Source organism: Lithobates pipiens, unplaced genomic scaffold, assembly GCF_037356315.1.
Source record: "Lithobates pipiens isolate NorthernLeopardFrog02 unplaced genomic scaffold, aLitPip1_a1.2 Scaffold_23, whole genome shotgun sequence".
NCBI lineage: Eukaryota > Metazoa > Chordata > Amphibia > Anura > Ranidae > Lithobates > Lithobates pipiens.
Window position 1 is genome coordinate 18,251,459 of NW_027507785.1, and position 19,971 is coordinate 18,271,429.

The 19,971-nt window shown below is 45.1% G+C and overlaps 1 protein-coding gene across 1 annotated transcript; it reads right to left on the minus strand.

Annotated features, from left to right (window-relative positions):
- Positions 1–3,527: 3,527 nt before the first annotated feature.
- LOC143926855 (olfactory receptor 1-like) lies at positions 3,528–4,606 on the minus strand. The gene has a single exon (XM_077450895.1). The coding sequence runs from the start codon at positions 4,604–4,606 to the stop codon at positions 3,668–3,670; it is 939 nt and encodes a 312-aa protein (XP_077307021.1). The 3' UTR covers positions 3,528–3,667.
- Between the last annotated feature and the right edge of the window lie 15,365 nt (positions 4,607–19,971).

Sequence of the window (19,971 nt, forward strand, 5' to 3'; positions counted from 1 at the left end):
AAAATAAATAGCTTATTAAAGCGGAGTTCCACCTACTTTTTTAAGCTCCCGCACCTGCGTTGGCGATCGCAACTACGTAACTCATCGGAAGTTTTTTTATTCAAATCGGTTTACCTTATTTTTTTTTTAGAATGGCCCTCTTTCGGTGTACCTCGCCGCAGCGAGGTACATCTTATCCGGCCGCTCATTGGCTCCTGAGAGATGACTCTCATCTCCCAGGAGGCAATGGGCAGGCTACCCGCTGCTATTTACATAGTCGCGCTTTATACGCAATGCACAAGATCAGGAGGTGCATGCTGGGTAGCCAGCAGCACCGTATCATGGAAGGTGTAACGAGTGGGCTTCAGATGCCCACACTGAAGGTGGGAGCGCGATCTCTGGGGAAAGCACATTTCATTTTATTTATTTTACAAGATGACCTAATAAGAAAAAGTACATTTAGCACAAATGGCAGAATGTAATAGAAAAGATGAGACCATTGCTGGGGTGTTTTTTTAGCAAAAAAAAAAAAAAAAAAAAGGCTTTAACCACTTAAGCCCCGGACCAATTTGCAGCCAAAGGACCAGGCCCCTTTTTGCGATTCGGCACTGTGTTGCTTTAACTGACAATTGCGCGGTCATGCGACGTGGCTCCCAAACAAAGTTGGCGTCCTTTTTTCCCCACAAATAGAGCTTTCTTTTGGTGGTATTTTATCACCTCTGGGTTTTTTTTTTGCGCTATAAATAAAAATAGAGCGACAATTTTGAAAAAAATGCTATATTGTTTACATTTTGCTATAATAAATATCCCCAAAAAATATATAAAACATTTTTTTTCCCCTCAGTTTAGGCCGATACGTATTCTTCTACATATTTTTGGTAAAAAAAATTGCAATTAGCGATTATTGAAAAGTTATAGTGTTTACAAAATAGGGGATAGTTTTATAGCATTTTTATTAATAATATATATTTTTTTTACTAGTAATGGCGGCGATCAGCAATTTTTATTGTGACTGCGACATTATGGCGGACACATCAGACATTTCTGACACGTTTTTGGGACCATTGTCATTTATACAGCAATCAGTGCTATTTAAATGCACTGATTCCAGTGTAAATGACACGGGCAGTGAAGGAGTTAACCACTAGGGGGCGGGGAGGGGTTAAGTGTGTGTGTGGTTTTTTTTAACTGTAGGGGGGCGTGGCACAGGGAACAGATGATCAGTGACAGCCTCACTAGGAAGCACGAGGAGAGGTTTGTTTACACAGACCTCTCCTCGTTCTTCAGCTCTGTGACCCGATCGCGGGACACCAGCGGCAATCGGGACCGCTGGTCCCGTGGCCACGGTCACGGAGCTCAGGACCGGGTCACGAGGGTACTGCCGGTGGCGCGCTCGCGTCCCACGGCTGGGCACTTAAAGAGCAATGTACCTGTATGTGCCTGTACCCAGCCATGCCATTCTGCCAACGTAAATGTGCAGGAGGTGGTTCTTAAGCGGTTAACCACCTGATCTTCGCAAGATTTTAGGCTCCATTCACAATGGAGCTCAAAAACAGCCATTTTTGGCGTTTGGGCGTTTTTTTTTACAGTCCATAAACTCTATTCTATGTTATCCTATGTGTCCATGCACACATGGACGTTTCTTTTTAGCTTTTATCAGCAGTGGAATTTATGGGCTGTTCTCTGAACACCCTAAAATCGCTATCAAGAGCAGTCCTATAAACGCCAGACACTGGTAAAAGCTGTTAAACGCGGTTTAACGCTGTAAACAGAGCGTTAAGCCTCGTCAGGCGTTTCTCTGCCTCTATTCAAAATCAGTGGTTCTCCATGGGATACACCTACTACGATGTGAGTACTTCCTACATTGGAGTTTAAGCTGAGGATATCCTACATTGGACACCCCGTTTATACAGAGTACGGAAGACGGCTTGGCGGAGTGGAGGTTTACACCATCCCTTTGAGAGGATTGCTGTTCATTACAGCTTGACGCCTGACTGGCTCACCACTAAGGTGTGTGGGTCAACACCTTACTGAAGAGGAACTATTGGTTGCTTAAGGGGACGGTTATTTTCTTACGTGTCATAGGAATTTTTTTTGTTTTTCACATTATTTGTTTGATCTACGTGGTACAGTTCACGTGGATCTCTTTATCATTTATCCACATATATTTTGGGGATCTTTACACATTGTTCACGTGGATCTCTGTATTGTTTATTTATACATATTGCATTTGTGTTATTTTGATTATGCTTGGCTTATGCTATGCCACTGTGCAAAAATGCTTTTATACAGGTAACAAGCTGAGATTATTATTATTATTATTATTATTATTCAGGATTTTTTTACCCTTTAAGAGAGTGCTCCTAATTGCAGCTCGTTACCTGTATAGAAGACACATGGGAACCAGAAATCTTGCTGGTTGATAGGGGATCAAATGTTTATTTCACTCGTTAAAATGCAAATCAATTTATAACTTTTTTGAAACATATTTTTCGGGATTTTTCGTTCCTCTGTTTCTCACTGTTAAAATAAACCTAACATTAAAATTATAGACTGATCATTTCTTTGTCAGTGGGCAAATGTACAAAATCAGCAAGGGATCAAATACTTTTCCCTTTAATGTATGTTGTAGCTAGGATTAAAAAAAAGAAATATGCACACCTTTGATTCTTGGCTGTACTATGAGTACAAACAACAATGAACATACACTTATGTGGTATTGCTACTATTGTTAGGAGCAGAAGAATTTATTTTGGGTTGTTTTTTGTTGGTAGGTTATGGTAGCAGGGCTTTTTTTTCTCAGAGAATAGGTGCAGGAACTCAACCATGCCCGCCACACACACATACCTGCCAAATGGCATCAAATAGTAGTTCTTCCCTCTGCATACAACCCCCCTCCCTCTGCTGCCCTCATCTTCTTCCCCCTACTTAAAATCTCACCATCTGCCACATGTCTTACCTTTGTTGCAATGTTAAGCTGAAGCACCCATCCGGCTGTAGTACCTCTCAGCATACTATACTATACTACAGTCACTTACAAGGGAGATTGTGCAGTAGGAGCATCAACAACTGGTCACCAGAGAAAAAATGGAGACCACAGAGGATGCAGCCTTCCAATGCGCCCTCTCCCACCCATGACTGCACTGAACCCTGGGCACCTATTCTGTATCTCCCTTGTCCCTGTCCTGCACTCAGTGGGATCTACTCAGGAGATCTGACCTGTGGGAGCTACTGGGAGATAAGCTATCACTTGTAAATGCAGAAGCTGAACTTCAGTGTTACCAAGTGCTAGTGGTGAGCGGGGAGCAGAAGACCTGAGCCAGAGGTGGTGGAACTGAGTTCCCCCAGTTCCTGATGGAAAAAAGCCCTGGTAGTAGCAAAGAATATACAGCTACATTAAAAAAAAAAAAATTATATTTTGGACCAATTTTCCTTTGACAATAAAAGAGAAAAGCAGGATATATACATCACCATTTACCAACAAATGAAAGCCCAAATTATTCTGAAAAAAAAACAAGGTATAATCCAACTAAAGGCACAATAAGTAGTTGTGATGATATGTACGGTTTTAATAACACATTGCAAAATTGGGCTTAGGCATTTGTTTACCCCTTAGGTGCAAAGAGGTTAAACTCTGATTAAACATTTTTATGTTATATTTGAAAATTATTCTGTTTTTTAGGAGTTATCAATTTGTTTTTGGACTTATCTTTTCTTCATAAGACTGCACTATTTTCACTTTTATTGCTTGCATCTTTATTCCATAAAGGAGTGGATTTACAAATGGTGACACCACCAGGCACTGTAATGACATGGCTACTCTAAGTCCATAGGGTACTTGGGTAGGCCCCAAGCGATAGAGTGTAATCTCAAAGAGGCAGTCAGTAACAAAAATTGCAAAAGATATCAGTTGAGGAGAGCAGGTCTGCATTGCTTTCGAAAGATTGCCCTTTGACTTTGCACAAAACACAATTTTAACGTAAGATAAAATGACCAGCAACGGTATCACCCCGAATATTTTTACAGTAAGGAACAGACCATAAATGTTGTTGATTGTGGTATCAATGCAGGAAAGTCTCACCACCGACCAGTTATCGCAATAGATCTTCAGGATGACATTGTCACAAAGAGGGAGTCGCACTGTCAGCATTGTATGCAAAGCGATGGAGATAAAAGAATAAAGCCACACGCCAATAATTATCTTAACTGCCTTTGTTAAGTTCATCATGATGGCGTACCTCAATGGGTTGCATATGCACATGTAACGGTCATACGCCATGGCCATCATCATGGCCATCTCACAGGTCACATAGGAATGGATGCAAAAGATTTGCGTTATACAGGCCGCATAGGAAATGATCTGAGTCTTAGAAAACAGGTTTGTGATTAGGCTGGGGAAAAATGAGCTACTTCCATAAAGGCCGTTGGTACAGAGGGCAGATATAAAAACATACATGGGCTCATGCAAGCTCTGGTTTAAATATATGGTGGATATTATTATCAAGTTGGAAAAAATGATCATCAAAAAGCCAAGCAATGATATCGCCCCGTAGACATAATTAAAATCTGAAATTGGGCCAAATGTCAGGCTTAGCGCTAGAGGAGAAGAGAGAGTTGAATTCTGCATTTGTATTCCAGCCGGTACCTAACATGAGTCAATAAAAATGTAATAAATAATTGCATACTTGGATAATTATACAAAATTGCTTATACAGTATAAAATATATAGAGGGGTAAGTTCGCAAAAAAAAAAAAAAAAGCACTAGCGTTACTCAAACAAATGCAGCATTATGATAACTGGGCGTGGCTACACTATAATGGCCTGAAAGGGTGTGGCTTAATCCCAATCCCAATATTTCCACCAATCTCCAATTTACTGACGCTACGGCCATTGTTTGTTGCTCTAAACCCTCTACTCCTTTCAAAGTCACCTAGACACATTTACAACAGATTTATTCATTTTCCCCAAAACAGGCCAAAACTGACAGCCTCATAACCAAAAAAAGATAATTTTGAAAATTTGTGAAAATTGTTTTATCGTATATATAAAAACAAAACAAAAAAACACTTAAAATTCCAACTCCCCTGCAAGACAGCAGAGCCAGATCTTTGACCTCACTTTTTTTTCACTACAGTTAAAGAGGAAGTAAACCCTTATGGATGTTACTTCCTCTTTCATTCCCTGCAAAGGCAAAGCATAATGGACTACTATGCATCGCATAGTAGCCCATTATGTGTCACTTACCTGACACAGGAGCCAGCGATGTCACCGCTGTCCCCTGTAGTCCGGCGCATCCATCTTTTTCGGTGGGGTCTCGCAGCTCCGCCGCTGTCATTCGGCGGAGCCGCGATGACGTCACTCCCGCGCATGCGCATGCGCCGTAGACAGCGGTGCCTGTCTTCGGGCAAATATCTCCTAAACCGAATAGGTTTAGGAGATATTTCTTGGACCTACAGGTAAGCCTTAATGTAGGCTTACCTGTAGGTCAAAGTGGTTTGTAAGGGTTTACAACCACTTTAAAGTAATAGAGCTTGGTCGAGGGTCTCCTTAGCCTCTTGTTATCACTCTTCCTGCATTAGACTGACAGCTCTGTTAAATTCTGTAAAGCATAATTAGCTTCCAGTGCTGACTTTCCTTTGCAGTGTGACTTTTGATTTGCAGGGGAATTACAGGAAGCTGAATAAAACATAGATCTGGGTACTATTTAAAGTTTAAATCCAGGAAACATTAAAAATATCCCTTGTAGTGGGAAGGAAATTTTACACAGTCTAGTGTAGAGGAGCAGCGTTTTTAACTTACCTGATTAAAGGAGATCCTCATACTAAAAAAGACTACTACAGGAGGACAACATACTAAAATACACTACTACAGGAGGATAAGGGACTAAAACAGGAAAACAACATACTAAAAGAGACTACTACAGGAGGACAACATACTAAAAGAGACTACTACAGGAGGGCAACATATTAAAAGAGACTACTACAGAGGGATAAGGGACTAAAACAGCAAAACAACATACTAAAAGAGACTACTACAAGAGGATAAGAGACTAAAACAAGAGCACAGCATACTAATGCCGCGTACACACGATCGAATTGTCGGACTTGGCCACACACGGACACACAGAAAGTCCGGCGTTTGCTAGCGCGATGAAGTACAGCACGTACGACGGGACTAGAAAAAGGAAGTTCAATAGCCAGTAGCCAATAGCTTCCTTTTTGTAATTTGCTTCTGAGCATGCATCATTCTTAGTCCGCCGGACTAGCATATTGACGAACGTATTGTCCGCTGAAACCCAAGTCCAGCGGAAAGATTGGACTGCAAAAATACTTTCTAAGTCCGCCGGACTTTACGCTGGAAAAGTCAGCTGAAGCCCACACACGATCGAATTGTCCGCTGAAATGCGTTTCGGAGGACTAAGTACGCCAGACAATTCGATCGTGTGTACGCGGCATAAAAGAGACTACAGGAAGACACCATACTACAAGAGACTACTACCAGAGGGCAACATATTAAACAAGACTAAAACAGGAGGACAGAATACTAAAAGAGACTACTACAGGAGGACAACATATTAAAAGAGACTAAAACTGGAGGACAGCATACTGAAAGAGGCTACTACTGGAGAATAAGAGACTAAAACAGGAGGACAACATACTAAGAGAGACTACTACAGGGGGACAACATACTAAAAGAGATTACTACCAGAGGACAGCAGATTAACAGAGACTAAAACAGGAAGACAGCATACTAAACAAGACTACTAAAGGAGGACAACATACTAAAATAGACTACTACAGGAGGACAACATACACAGTACAGGAGGACAATATACTAAAAGAGACTACTACAGGAGGACAACGTAATAAAAGAGACTACTACAGGAGGATAAGAGACTAAAACAGGAGGACAGAATACTAAAAGAGACTACCACAGGAGGACAACATACTAAAAGAGACTACTACCAGGTGACAGCATATTAAATGAGACTAAAACTGGAGGATAGCATACCGAAAGAGACTACTACAGGAGGACAACATATTAAAAGGGACTAAAACTGGAGAAAAACATACTGAAATGAACTAATACAGGAGGATGGAGGACAGCAGACTTAAAGAGACAACTACAGGAGGACAGCATACTGAAAGGAACTACTACAAGAGGACAGCATACTGAAAATTACTTCTAGAGGATGGATATATGTTGCAAGAGAGTACTAGAAGAAGTGAACTAGGGATTACTAGATGTCTTCAACATGCTTCTAAAGACTATTAGAGGCTGCTGGCACGCTGCAAGAGTTACTAGAGACTGCCAACATTCAGCAAGAGACTGCTGGAATCTGGTAGAATCTCCCCTTAGCTCAGGTATGCAGACAGCAAGGAATACTTAGCTAAAAAAAACAAAAAAAAAAACGCCCTCCTCCCCTTCTCCAGATAGAAAGAAATGCCACTAAAGACTCCTGAGAGGCATGACATCATTTTGGCCAAGGCCAGAATTTAGAAAGAAACTGAAGAATCATAAAAAATTTTTTTTAAAACAAGTAAACATAATATAACTTCCAATCTATGTATTAATGCTAGCAGCATGAGGATTAAACATAGGTAACACTGATTGAAAGCGTTTAGTTCTGCTTTAATTCAGAATGTCACTTTTCTTCAGCTTTTCCCACCATGGTGGTATCTGTGGTCTGAGCCATGTGTAAGGTAAACCTCACACACACAACCTCAGCATACGTAGTGAGAATAACTGCCCAGGCACCACTAATCCCATTCTGAATATTCACTTCAAGGGGTTTCCAAGAGAGCAGCACCCAGGTAGGTGGAACCGGTAGTGAGGAAACAATAGGAAGTCAAGAATGTGGCAACTCATTTTGCAATGCTGTGTACGAAGCACAAGTAGATGTTAGGTGTATTAAAATTAAACTCTTATTCCAAACAAACAAAATAAGCTACACTTGAAATCTATAAATGTGTACTTTTATATCTGCTAAATTCTGTTGTGCATGTTGGATTTTAAAGTTGAACTTCAGGAAACCTAAAAAATATCCGTTGCAGGGCGAAATTGCAAAGGTTAATTGCTTAACACTGTCTAGGGGATTTGGAAAAGCAGATTTACTTACCCGATCCTTCGTTCCTGCATGCTCCTCTGTGCTGGTAGACCATTCCCAGCATCCCCTTCTACCTTATATTCTGACAAGGTCATCTGATGCCATCAAAATAAAAGCAGGGCTCATAGCCCTGCTCTAGAGATAAGGATGTCAAGTGCTCTGCCAGCACATGAGAAATGGAGGGTCATTTGAGTAAGGGCTCATTTACACTTGCTTTGGCTTCAACACACATTAACGGCTAGTTTACACTTGCTTCAACAAGGAGTCGTAGAGGCTTTGTTAAAGCTCTCTGAACGCTAGTTGAAGCCCCTGTCACTAAATGAAATGTTTAGCTTACAGTCCTGTTTACACCTGCATCACAATCACAAGCATAGTAAGGTGATATCAATGAGAAATACTTACTCAGATGTTACAAGGTACTCACTATCACCTTCTTTTTTATACAGTCAATGATTGCCCTCTGGACCAATTAATGAGCTGCAATATTAAGTCAGTTAATGAGACTAAAAACAGAATTCCTGTCACCTATTTTTATCTACTTTAAAGGAAATCTTAAGGGAAATAGATTATGCCACCTCCTAGTAAATAGTTCCCAAGCAAGGATTGCTCAAGTCAAGTGACTTTCCATGTTGGCTGACCAAATGGTATTACAAATATAAATTTTATTCAAGCTATTTTGTAATATAATATTTATAAAGAAAATGTAAACCCAATCATTAAAACTGTTATAATCATTAACATATTATTGTACACCATACAGTATTCCCAGAACTTTGTGGACACCTGCTCATTGCCCTTATATCAGCTTGTTGGACTTCCCATTCCAATGGTCATTTAATAGCCTCAAAACCAATTATTTCCACAAGATTTGGAGGGTGTCTGTGGGAATTTGTGCCCATTCAGACAAAAGAGCATTTATAAGGGCAAGTACTGATGTCACTGATGATGAAAAGCCCTGGATTGGAATAAGCATTACAATTTATCGCAAAGGTGTTCAGTAGGTTAAGGGCAAGGCTTTGTGTAGGCCACTTAGGTTCCACAACATCATACTCATCAAGCCATGTCTTCGTAGCGCTGGTTGATTTGGGTCCTCTGCTCCTGACAGCCTAGTTTGAGGTCTTAACTTCTCTGACACCACCAAGATATCTTTCTTAAAGCTTTAATGAGCACACAAGAATTGGATTTACAACTATGAAAAATGGCAGGATGTATTGACAAGTCAACCAACATAGAGCATAAGATTAAATACACATTCAGATTCACAGGGTTCCTTGCTGTGGTTTTTAACTCCAGCATATACTGTGGTCCCAACAGTGTAACTGTAGATCTCCTCATAAGAGATGAACTACAAAAAGCGACAGCAATAAGTATCAACAGGGTTTAGGCTGGGTCAATTGAGAGCTCTCCTGACAAGGGGACAAGGCTTAGGCCTGGGGTTATGGATTAAAGTCAAATCTGCCTTCAAATCATCTGGCTATAGCCCTTAATGTAATTTTTCTAAAGTTGGAGCGCTTGAAGTCGTTGGGACGCAGGGATGTGGTTTGTCTGTGGTTTGAGTAGTTAAAGTACTACACCCAGTGACAGTGGTGGAACTATAGGGGTCGCTGCAACCGCACTTGCGACTGGGCCCTGCCGTTCTGCCGCTGTGGGGGGCCCCAAGACCCGGCATCTCCTCTTGCACCTCTGGCTGTCCATTTAGAATGCAGTGAGGGGGAGGCGAAGGTTGGCAGCTCTGTTGGCCGTGGGCAGCAGGATCTCCCTGGGGAGTCTACACCATGGAGAAGGGAGGGGCCTCTGACCCGGGTATCTAGCAGTTTCACTCTTCAGTGTGCAAGTGACTCGGCTCTGCTTGTACACTGTTACTGATACATGCTTGGGTCAGAGGCCCCTCCATTCTCCACTGTGTAGACTCAAGAAGAGAACTACTAGCCTCATGGAGATCCCACCGCCTGTGGACACAATAGAGCTGCCGACCATCACCTCCCACCTCCCCAGCCCAGGTACCAGCCAGTTACATGGGGGGGGGGCTCTCTGGGGACACTAATGTAAGGGGGGGCTCTCTGGGGACACTAATGTAAGGGGGCCTTTCTGGGGACACTAATGTAAAGGAAACTCTCTGGGGACACTAATGTAAGGGGGGCTCTCTGGGGACACTAATGTAAAGGGAGCTCTCTGGGAACACTAATGTAAGGGGGGCTCTCTGGGGACACTAATGTAGGGGGAATTTCTGGGGACACTAATGTAAGGGGGGGCTCTCTGGGGACACTAATGTAAAGGGGACTCTCTGGGGACACTAAAGTAAGGGGGGGCTCTCTGGGGACACTAATGTAAGGGCGGGTCTCTCTGGGGACACTAATGTAAGGGGGCTCTCTGGGGACACTAATGTAAAGGGGGCTCTCTTGGGACCCTGATGTAAGGAAGGGGCCCTCTGGGGACACTGATGTAAGGGGGGCTTTCTGGGGCTCCTGATTTAAGGGGGGCTCTCTGTGGACCCTGATGTAAGGAGGGGCTCTCATGGGACCCTGATTTAAGGATGGGCTCTCTGGGGACCCAGATGTAAGGAGGGGCTCTCTGGGGACCTTGATGTAAGGGGGGCTGTCTGGGGACCATGATGTAATGAGGGGCTCTCTGGGGACCTTGATGTAAGGAAGGGGCCCTCTGGGGACACTAATTTAAGGGGGGCTCTCTAGGAAGATTAATGTAAGGGGGACTCTCTGGGGACAACAATGTAAGGGGGGCTCTCTGGGGACACTAATTTAAGGACGGGGCTCTCTGGGGACACTAATTTAAGGACGGGGCTCTCTGGGGACACTAATGTACCTGTATTGTAACCTCAGGATCCACTGGCTCCACCTGCTGGGAGAAAACAGTACGCCACACAACTGGATACTTAAACAACAGTATATTTTACTGCGAAAATATTCAAAGAGGTGATTACAGTAATTGTGCTGTCATCCCAACATAGAAAGACAGCCCAATGGATTTCAATAGAAAAAATTACAAAAAAAAAAAAAAAAAAAATATATATATATACCCGGGAGCTCCCCTACCTTTTAAGCTATGCGTGAGATCTCACTTACTTGGTCTTTGGTATTCTTGTCTTCACTAGCTAAAGTAATTCCTTGTGATTTGTAATCCACGAGTTAAAGTAAATTAAGTTGAGGTAAAGGTGCTCCTGGTATAACTTCAGTACTTATACTACAAGACTTGCAATGTCAGAGTAGGTAGGCCTCAAGCCTGCTCAGTGTCAGTTGCTCTGCTCCTCCTCCGTGGAACTATAAATCCAAGTGAGACCTGTGTATGAGTCTAACTGCGTGTAAAAGTTAACAAACTGTTGGCCGTAACCCGCTCACCAACTGGATCGGAGCTCCGTGTAGTAACTTTGGTCTGGTGACTGCAGCTTGCTTCTCCGTCAGCTGGCTCCATCTCTCTGTTCCGCTCTGCTTGGTGAGCCTGGTCCTCCGATGCTCAAACAAGTGTTTCTGGATCTTTCCAATCTGGTCACTGTCTCTCTGGCACCGTCAGGTCACTCCCACAAACAAGCGAGGTTGCGCTCCGCAAATGGCTGTGGGCCCTGTCTCCCGGGAGGGCCTTCACACAGATCCTCACAGGCAGACCATATGATCCCAAGAGACCTAAAATGGCTACTCAGGGTGCTTTTATGTCCTACCCAGCATGCACTGCTAGAGAAAGTGTTCATGGGTAGGTCATCAAGCCTCCTGGGTAAAAGGGTCAACCTTCTGATCAAAACAACAGTCACTTCCTGTATATGCCTTTTGTGCTTTCTTCAAAGCAATAAACATTTAAGTTCAGTACCAGTATTGGGCCGCTAGATGGCGCCAAATACTAATCCATAGAAACCACTATAGACTTCTGTTATAACATGCTATCATACATTAATATACAGGCCAGTCAGCGCTACATATATATAAATATATATATATATATATATATATATATATATATATATATTTATATATATATATATATTTATATATACACACACACACACACGTATATTATATACATGTGTATGACTTTATTTACTTCGCTGCTATGGGCTCTAGCCCGAGATCCTTTGTAGATCCAACACCTTCCCTGGGAAGGGCCCTTCATGGTTTCTTGCACCAGGGCCCTGAAGATTCTAGTTACGCTTCTGCCCAGTGAGCTGTACTGAGTAATAGGGATTGATCCTTAGGTACAGTTGCAGAGGTTGGATGCAAATAATAGATTGGGCACATTAAACCTAGTTCAGTAACAACAGAAAACAGCTTTAGCTTAACTATGGAACTGCGACCGTCTCACCGTTCTCTCTATGCAGTAATTGGACGTTGGAGGGGCCCCCCTTTTTTTGTGTTGGCCTTTAGCTGTGTGGTGGGAAGGATGAGGATGGTGGGAGAAAGACAGCTTCACAGGCCACCTGGCAGATGGGTCAGGTATTAAATCAGGACCTGTCACGTTAGAGACCGAACCCATCCTATGCCTCACCACTTCTAGGCATCGTGATCTTCTTCGTTTAGATGTCATTACTTCACCTCTATTTGACCGGCTGTGATTGCACAGATCGGGGTCACGGCATGTTCTAGCAACATGGTGCAGCCTTGATCATGCGCTGTGCGACCCGTGGGTGCGTGAGAGTGGCCATTCTGGGCGTTCATATGACGGCGTCCCAGAACAAAAGCCACACCACCCTGCCCTCATTTGATGGTGAGCGGGCAGCAACCAGTTAAGGGCCCTGTGACAACGGATCAAAATAATATTGATTTGATCTAGAAAGAAAATTGCACAAAAGCCTTCTTAACCCCTTTGGCGCTGACAGCCTCCCAGCCCTTTAAGAGTTCATCAAGCCAGAATGCCGGCATTTGGGTCATGTGACTGCTCTAATTGGCTGTTACAGTGGTCACATGATGGAAAAGCTCCCGATTGCAAGCATGCATTGGGAGCTTACCAATCCGTACTGGCTACAATGCTGGGAGTGTGCAGGTAGTGCGCTCTCAGCACGGTAGGTTGTTACATAGAAACATAGAAACGTGACGTCAGAAAAAGACAGAGTAGTCCATCGAGTCTGCCCATTATTTTTTTGTCTTGTTTTTTTTTTGTCTCATTAACTTTGTTGACTGATCAGTGGCAGCTGGTGCTCAATATTTTTGGGGGAGTGGCAAACACACCTGACCCCCTCACTTGCACAGCCGCCAACTTGCACTAGAACTGTATGTGTAGTTGGGAGAAAAGAAAATGGTGCCAAAGCCACCACTAGAGGTACGGTAGCAGGCTGCGAGTTGTTGGAACTGCTGTCATTTTGTTGTAGACTAGGGATGAGCTTGGTGTTCGAGTCAAACGCATGTTCGACTCGAACACCGGCTGTTCGCCCGTTCGGCGAAGCCAGAACTCTGTGGGCCGTTCGCACCAAATTCGTGTGGCACTCACGGCCCACAATGCACTGCGTCACCGCAGTGCATTGCTGGCTCATGATTGGCCAAGCATGCACTGTGACCCCGCATGCTTGGCCAATCACAGCACCGGCAGTGAGGAGAGCCATGATTGGCCAATCATAACTCAGGCTATGTAGTACATGCCCCACACTATATAAGGCCGCCAGCGCGGTGGCCTTGTGTAGTGTGTTGGCTTCTGTAGGAGTTAGTGGGTGTTCTCTGTGTACTTTCAACGCAGTAGACACTGTCCATTATCCACATATTTAGCACTCTTGCTCTTCTGTAATTGAGCTTTCAGCCAGCTGCAGGAGTTTGTGGGTGTTGTCTGTGTGCCCTGACCGCAGTATACACCATTATCCACCTTTATCCACCTATATAGCTATATTGCTCTTCTGTAATTGAGCTTTCATCCAGCTGCAGGAGTTTGTGGGTGTTGTCTGTGTGCCCTGAGCGCAGTATACACCATTATCCACCTATATAGCTATATTGCTCTTCTGTAATTGAGCTTTCAGCCAGCTGCAGGAGTTTGTGGGTGTTGTCTGTGTGCCCTGACTGCAGTATACACCATTATCCACCTATATAGCTATATTGCTCTTCTGTAATTGAGCTTTCAGCCAGCTGCAGGAGTTTGTGGGTGTTGTCTGTGTGCCCTGACCGCGGTATGCACCATTATCCACCTATATAGCTATATTGCTCTTCTGTAATTGAGGTTTCAGCCAGCTGCAGGAGTTTGTGGGTGTTGTCTGTTAGTGATGGACGAACTTCCGACGGGATGTTTCGCGAACGGCCGATAGTTCGCGAACCGTAACGTTCGCGGCGGGCCCCATTGACTTCAATGGGAGGCGAACTTTGCAAACCTACAGGTCAAATTTGCAGCCACAAAATAATTAATAGCTGTGTAAACATAGTCCCACCACATGGCCAATGACATAACACATGTATGAGGTGAATCTGGGATCGACAACTACAAGCATTCTTTTTTTATATGGGAAATTGTTGTGACAATTCAGGACTGTGGAGTGCATGAAGGCAATGGATGAGAGGGAAGGTCAGGGTAGGCAAAGAAGAGGGTGCAGGAGATGATCACCAGCAGCGTGACATACAGCAATGACACCTGCACCGTGATAGAGTCATCTGACACCAGCACCGTGATAGAGAGCACTGACATCAGCAGCGTGACATACAGCACTAACACCAGCACTGTGATATACAGCACTGACAGCAGCACCATGATAGAGAGTACTGACATCAGCACCGTGATATACAGCACTGACACCTGCACCGTAAGCAGCCCCAGGAGGAAGTCAGCATAGCACAGGGATGGTGGGAGCCCCTCATAATGAGCATAGCACAGGGATGGTGGGAGCCCCTCATAATAAGCAGCCCCAGGAGGATGTCAGCATAGCACAGGGATGGTGGGAGCCCCTCATAATAAGCAGCCCCAGGAGGAAGTCAGCACAGCACAGGGATGGTGGGAGCCCCTCATAATGAGCATAGCACAGGGATGGTGGGAGCCCCTCATAATATGCACAACAGAGGTACAGCCCCAGGAGTATGTCAGCACAGCACAGGGATGGTGGGAGCCCCTCATAATAAGCAGCCCCAGTAGAAATATGACACCGCTCAACCTCTTCAAAGAGGAGGGTACGGGCATATAGTACGGTGTGCTTTTTTTGGACAAGGAAGTGAGCCAAATGAAGAAAGAAGGTCTCTGTAATCGATTAAAAAAATTGTTTATAGACATATACATGGTCAACTGGTCACATGTGTTGAATTCCCCCGAGATTCATGCCTCATTAATTTTTAGAAATGTGAGTAGTTAACACTGTCGTGAGCTAGGCGAGTACGCTTATCGGTCACGATCCCCCCTGCTGCGCTGAACGTCCTTTCGGACAGGACACTGGATGAGGGGCAAGCCAACAGTTCGATTGCAAATTGGGCAAACTCTGGCCAGAGGTCAAGCCTGCCCACCCAGTAGTCCAGGGGTTCATCACTCCTCAGAGCGTCCACATCGGCCGTTAACCCGATGTAGTCGGACACCTGGCGGTCTAGGCGTTCCCTGATGCTGGATCCGGATGACACCTGTCGATGGGTCGGCTGAAAGAATGACCTCATATCCGAAGTCACCAACACATCTTCAAACCGGCCTCTTCTTGCAGGCGCTGTTGGATTGGTACCCACAACTCCTTCTCTGGGAGTGGGAATTGCTCCTCTGCCAGCGCACGCAAAGGCAGAATGCAGCATTTCTCGAAGCAAGGCCTGGAAGTGCTCCATTCTGCCAGCCCTCTGTGACGGCGGTAACATTTCCGCCATTTTGTGTTTGTACCGGGGGTCTAAGTACGTTGCCACCCAGTACTGATCCTTGACCCTTATGCTTTTTATACGGGGGTCCCTATTAAAACACTGGAGCATGAAGGCCCCCATTTGCACTAAACTGGAAGCGGTGTGGTGGCCTGGCTCCTGCTCATCATCCAGGATAATGTCATCCTCTTCATTCTCCTCTCCCCATCCACGCACAACAGGGATCCCAGAAAGGTTTAAAGCATGCTCTTCTTGCTCCTCCTCATTCGCCCCGGCACCATCCTCCTCTGACTCCTCTTCAGACTCCTGTTGTTCACTTGTCTCAGATAGAGTAGTCCCCCCTGGGAATTCATCCAGCATTGCGACTTCCTCATCTTCCCGCTCCTGCTCCTCCACAGCTTGATCAATGACACGACGCAATGCACGCTCCATAAAGAAGGCATAAGGTACCATGTCACTGATGGCGCCATGGCTGTGACTGACCAGTTTGGTGATCTCCTCAAATGGCCGCAGAAGTCTGCATGCGTCGCGCATGAGCAGCCACTGGCGCGGTGAAAAAAACCCCAGCTCCCCAGAACCTGTTCTGTCGCAGAGTTCATACAGGTAGACGTTAACTGCACGTTTCTGCTGGAGCAGCCTATCATGTCGAATAGGTTCTGGGAAGCTTGGGCGGCGCAGCGGAAGAGACGCTAGCAGCGGAAAAGGAGGAGTCAGCTGAGGAGGAGAGGCAGGAGGATGGAGGAGGAGGAGGAGAAGAAGAGTCAGGCCTGCATGCAATCCGTGGCGGTAAAACCAAATGTACATGGGTGCCACGGGTTACATGCTTGACGGCCGTCAGAAGGTTCACCCAGTGGACAGTAAAAGTGATATACCTTCCCTGCCCGTGTTTGCTAGACCACGTGTCTGTGGTCAGATGTATCTTGGCACCGACACTGTGTGCCAGAGATACATTCACTTGCCGCTGAACATGGCCATATAGCTCTGGGATGCCCTTCTGTGAGAAATACTTCCTTCCTGGGACCTTCCATTGTGGTGTTCCAATGGCCACAAATTTGCAAAAGGCCTCCAAGTCAACCAGTTTATATGGCAGTAGTTGGCGGGCTATGAGTTCTGACAAGCCAGCCGTCAACCGTTGGGCAAGAGGGTTATCCGGCGTCATCATTTTTTTACGCTCGAACATTAGGCCCACGGAAGCCTTCCTTTTTGCAGAAAAACTTGAGCTTGGCGTGATTGAAGGTGGAGTGGAGGACAATTGTGAGGAGAGAGGAGAAGGAGAAGACGAGGCTGGACGGTGAGAGCCTGGAGTGTGGCTTTGTGTGTTCCGTTGCTCCCACTCGGCTTGGTGATGACTGCTCATGTGCCTTTTTAAGGCGGTCGTCCCTAGGTGAGTGTTGGGCTTACCGCGACTAATGCTTTAACTGCAAAGATTGCAGATGGCAACGCTATTGTCAGCAGCGGACACGTTAAAAAAAGCCCACACTGCAGAGCCATGTGCCGGTGTCCTGGGAGCGCCAGATGGGACAGTACATGGTCGATGACTCGCTCCTGATACATTTGCACTCTGCTTTGTCCCTCCTGTGCAATGTAAGTTATTCCTGCTTCTCCTCCCTATCTGCTGGTCCATATCTCCCTCTGAACTCCCCTCCTCTTACTCTCTTGTGGGCACCCACGTGACATCACTAGACACGTCATCATCAACGTCACCTTCCGCACCGCTATAAGTAGAGATCTCGGAGTAGGCAGCAACACCAGGGACCAACCTCCTCCTTGGGCTGATCTGGGTACTGTCGTCAGACTGCTGAGTAGCGGTTGTTGCTACCTCCTCTTCCTGATCCAATACCAAGAGTGGCTGCTCATCAGAAATGTCTTCATATGGATCGGAAAATAATTCCTGTGACTCAAGCGGAAGGTATGTGGTGGTGGTGGTGGTGTTGTTGGTGGTAGTGTCTTTGGGGGTGCACATAGCAGAGAGTGAAGAAGAGGGTGCAGATCGAGAGGATGATGAGGGTGCAGAAGAGTAAGGCTGAGTGAGCCACTCAACCAAGTCTGGTGCATCCTTTAAATGAATTGAATGCACCTTCTGCAACTTCCCACTTTGGCTCAAGCCTGTTGCTCCTGCCCTACCCCTACCACCCCTGCGGAAGGGCCTGCCTCTTCCTCTACCTGTCATTTTTTAAATGACCCTGTGACAAAACTCTCAGTCCCTATACCGATGAAGGACTGCTGCAGTATAGGGCAGCGGTCAACAGTAGTGCACCTCAACCCTATGTATTGTGGACCTATACCAGTCCTTATAGAATAGCAGACTGTACCTCACTCAACCCTATGTACTATAGCACCCTACACCAGGTTATTACCAGTCCTTATAAGGACCTTTGTGGAACAAGTAGGTTGTGTGTGACAGATTAGCAGACTGTACGTCAGTCCCTATACCGATGAAGGACTGCTGCAGTATAGGGCAGCGGTCAACATTAGTGCACCTCAACCCTATGTATTGTGGACCTATACTAGTCCTTATAGAATAGCAAACTTACCTCACTCAACCCTATGTACTATAGCACCCTACACCAGGTTATTACCAGTCCTTATAAGGACCTTTGTGGAACAAGTAGGTTGTGTGTGACTAATTAGCAGACTGTACGTCAGTCCCTATACCCATGAAGGACTGCTGCAGTATAGGGCAGCGGTCAGCAGTAGTGCACCTCAACCCTATGTATTGTGGACCTATACCAGTCCTTATAGAATAGCAGACTGTACCTCACTCAACCCTATGTACTATAGCACCCTACACCAGGTTATTACCAGTCCTTATAAGGACCTTTGTGGAACAAGTAGGTTGTGTGTGACTGATTAGCAGACTGTACGTCAGTCCCTATACCGATAAAGGACTGCTGCAGTATAGGGCAGCGGTCAGCAGTAGTGCACCTCAACCCTATGTATTGTGGACCTATACCAGTCCTTATAGAATAGCAGACTGTACCTCACTCAACCCTATGTACTATAGCACCCTACACCAGGTTATTACCAGTCCTTATAAGGACCTTTGTGGAACAAGTAGGTTGTGTGTGACTGATTAGCAGACTGCAGCAGAAGGGCAGCAGTTAAGTATAATATTCTTTCTATATTTGGAAGAAAGAATATTATACGTGTACAAGTCTATTACCATACCACTGATACCAGTCCTGAAAAGAACCTTTGTGGACCTAATATAGTAACAGCTACTGATTAAACTGACCCTCACTGCCTCACACACAGCTTCCTGCCTGTCCCTATATAAACTGACAAAACAGAGGCTACTGGAACAATAACTGGAATAGCACTTTTGTGGACCTGATAGTAACAGCTAATGACTAAACTGACTGTCCCTGCAGCACACACCGTCCTGTCCTTTTCTCTAAACTGACAAAAGACACTCAGGCTGCTGCAACAATCAGTAGCACAGCAGTGCCTCAAACCTATATCCTGAACTACACCTAACACCTATACCAGTCCTGAAAAGAACTTTTGTGTACCAAATAGCTAGCGATTTGGGTCACTGCAATCTCTCCCTGCTCCACACAGCAACCTCTCCCTATAGTGACAGAAGAAAGAATGTAAAATGGCCGCCGGATTGGGTCTATTTATAAGTTAGGGGGAATGTCCAAGTGTCCATGTGCTGTAATGTCTCAATTGGCTGTCCTGTACCCCATGATGGATGTGTCATCATAGTTCAAAGTTCTTTTACACAGTAAACACAGAAGTCCGCTGGGCGAACGGTGCCAATAGTCCGCCGATCGGGCGGACAGCGAACAGCCGAAATTCGCCGCAAAATGACTGCCGGGCGAACCATTCGGCCATCCCTTATGTCTGTGTGCCCTGACCGCAATATACACCATTATCCACCTATATAGCTATATTGCTCTTCTGTAATTGAGCTTTCAGCCAGCTGCAGGAGTTTGTGGGTGTTGTCTGTGTGCCCTGAGCGCAGTATACACCATTATCCACCATTATCCACCTATATAGCTATATTGCTCTTCTGAAATTGAGCTTTCAGCCAGCTGCAGGAGTTTGTGGGTGTTGTCTGTGTGACCTGAGCGCAGTATACACCATTATCCACCTATATAGCTATATTGCTCTTCTGTAATTGAGCTTTCAGCCAGCTGCAGGAGTTT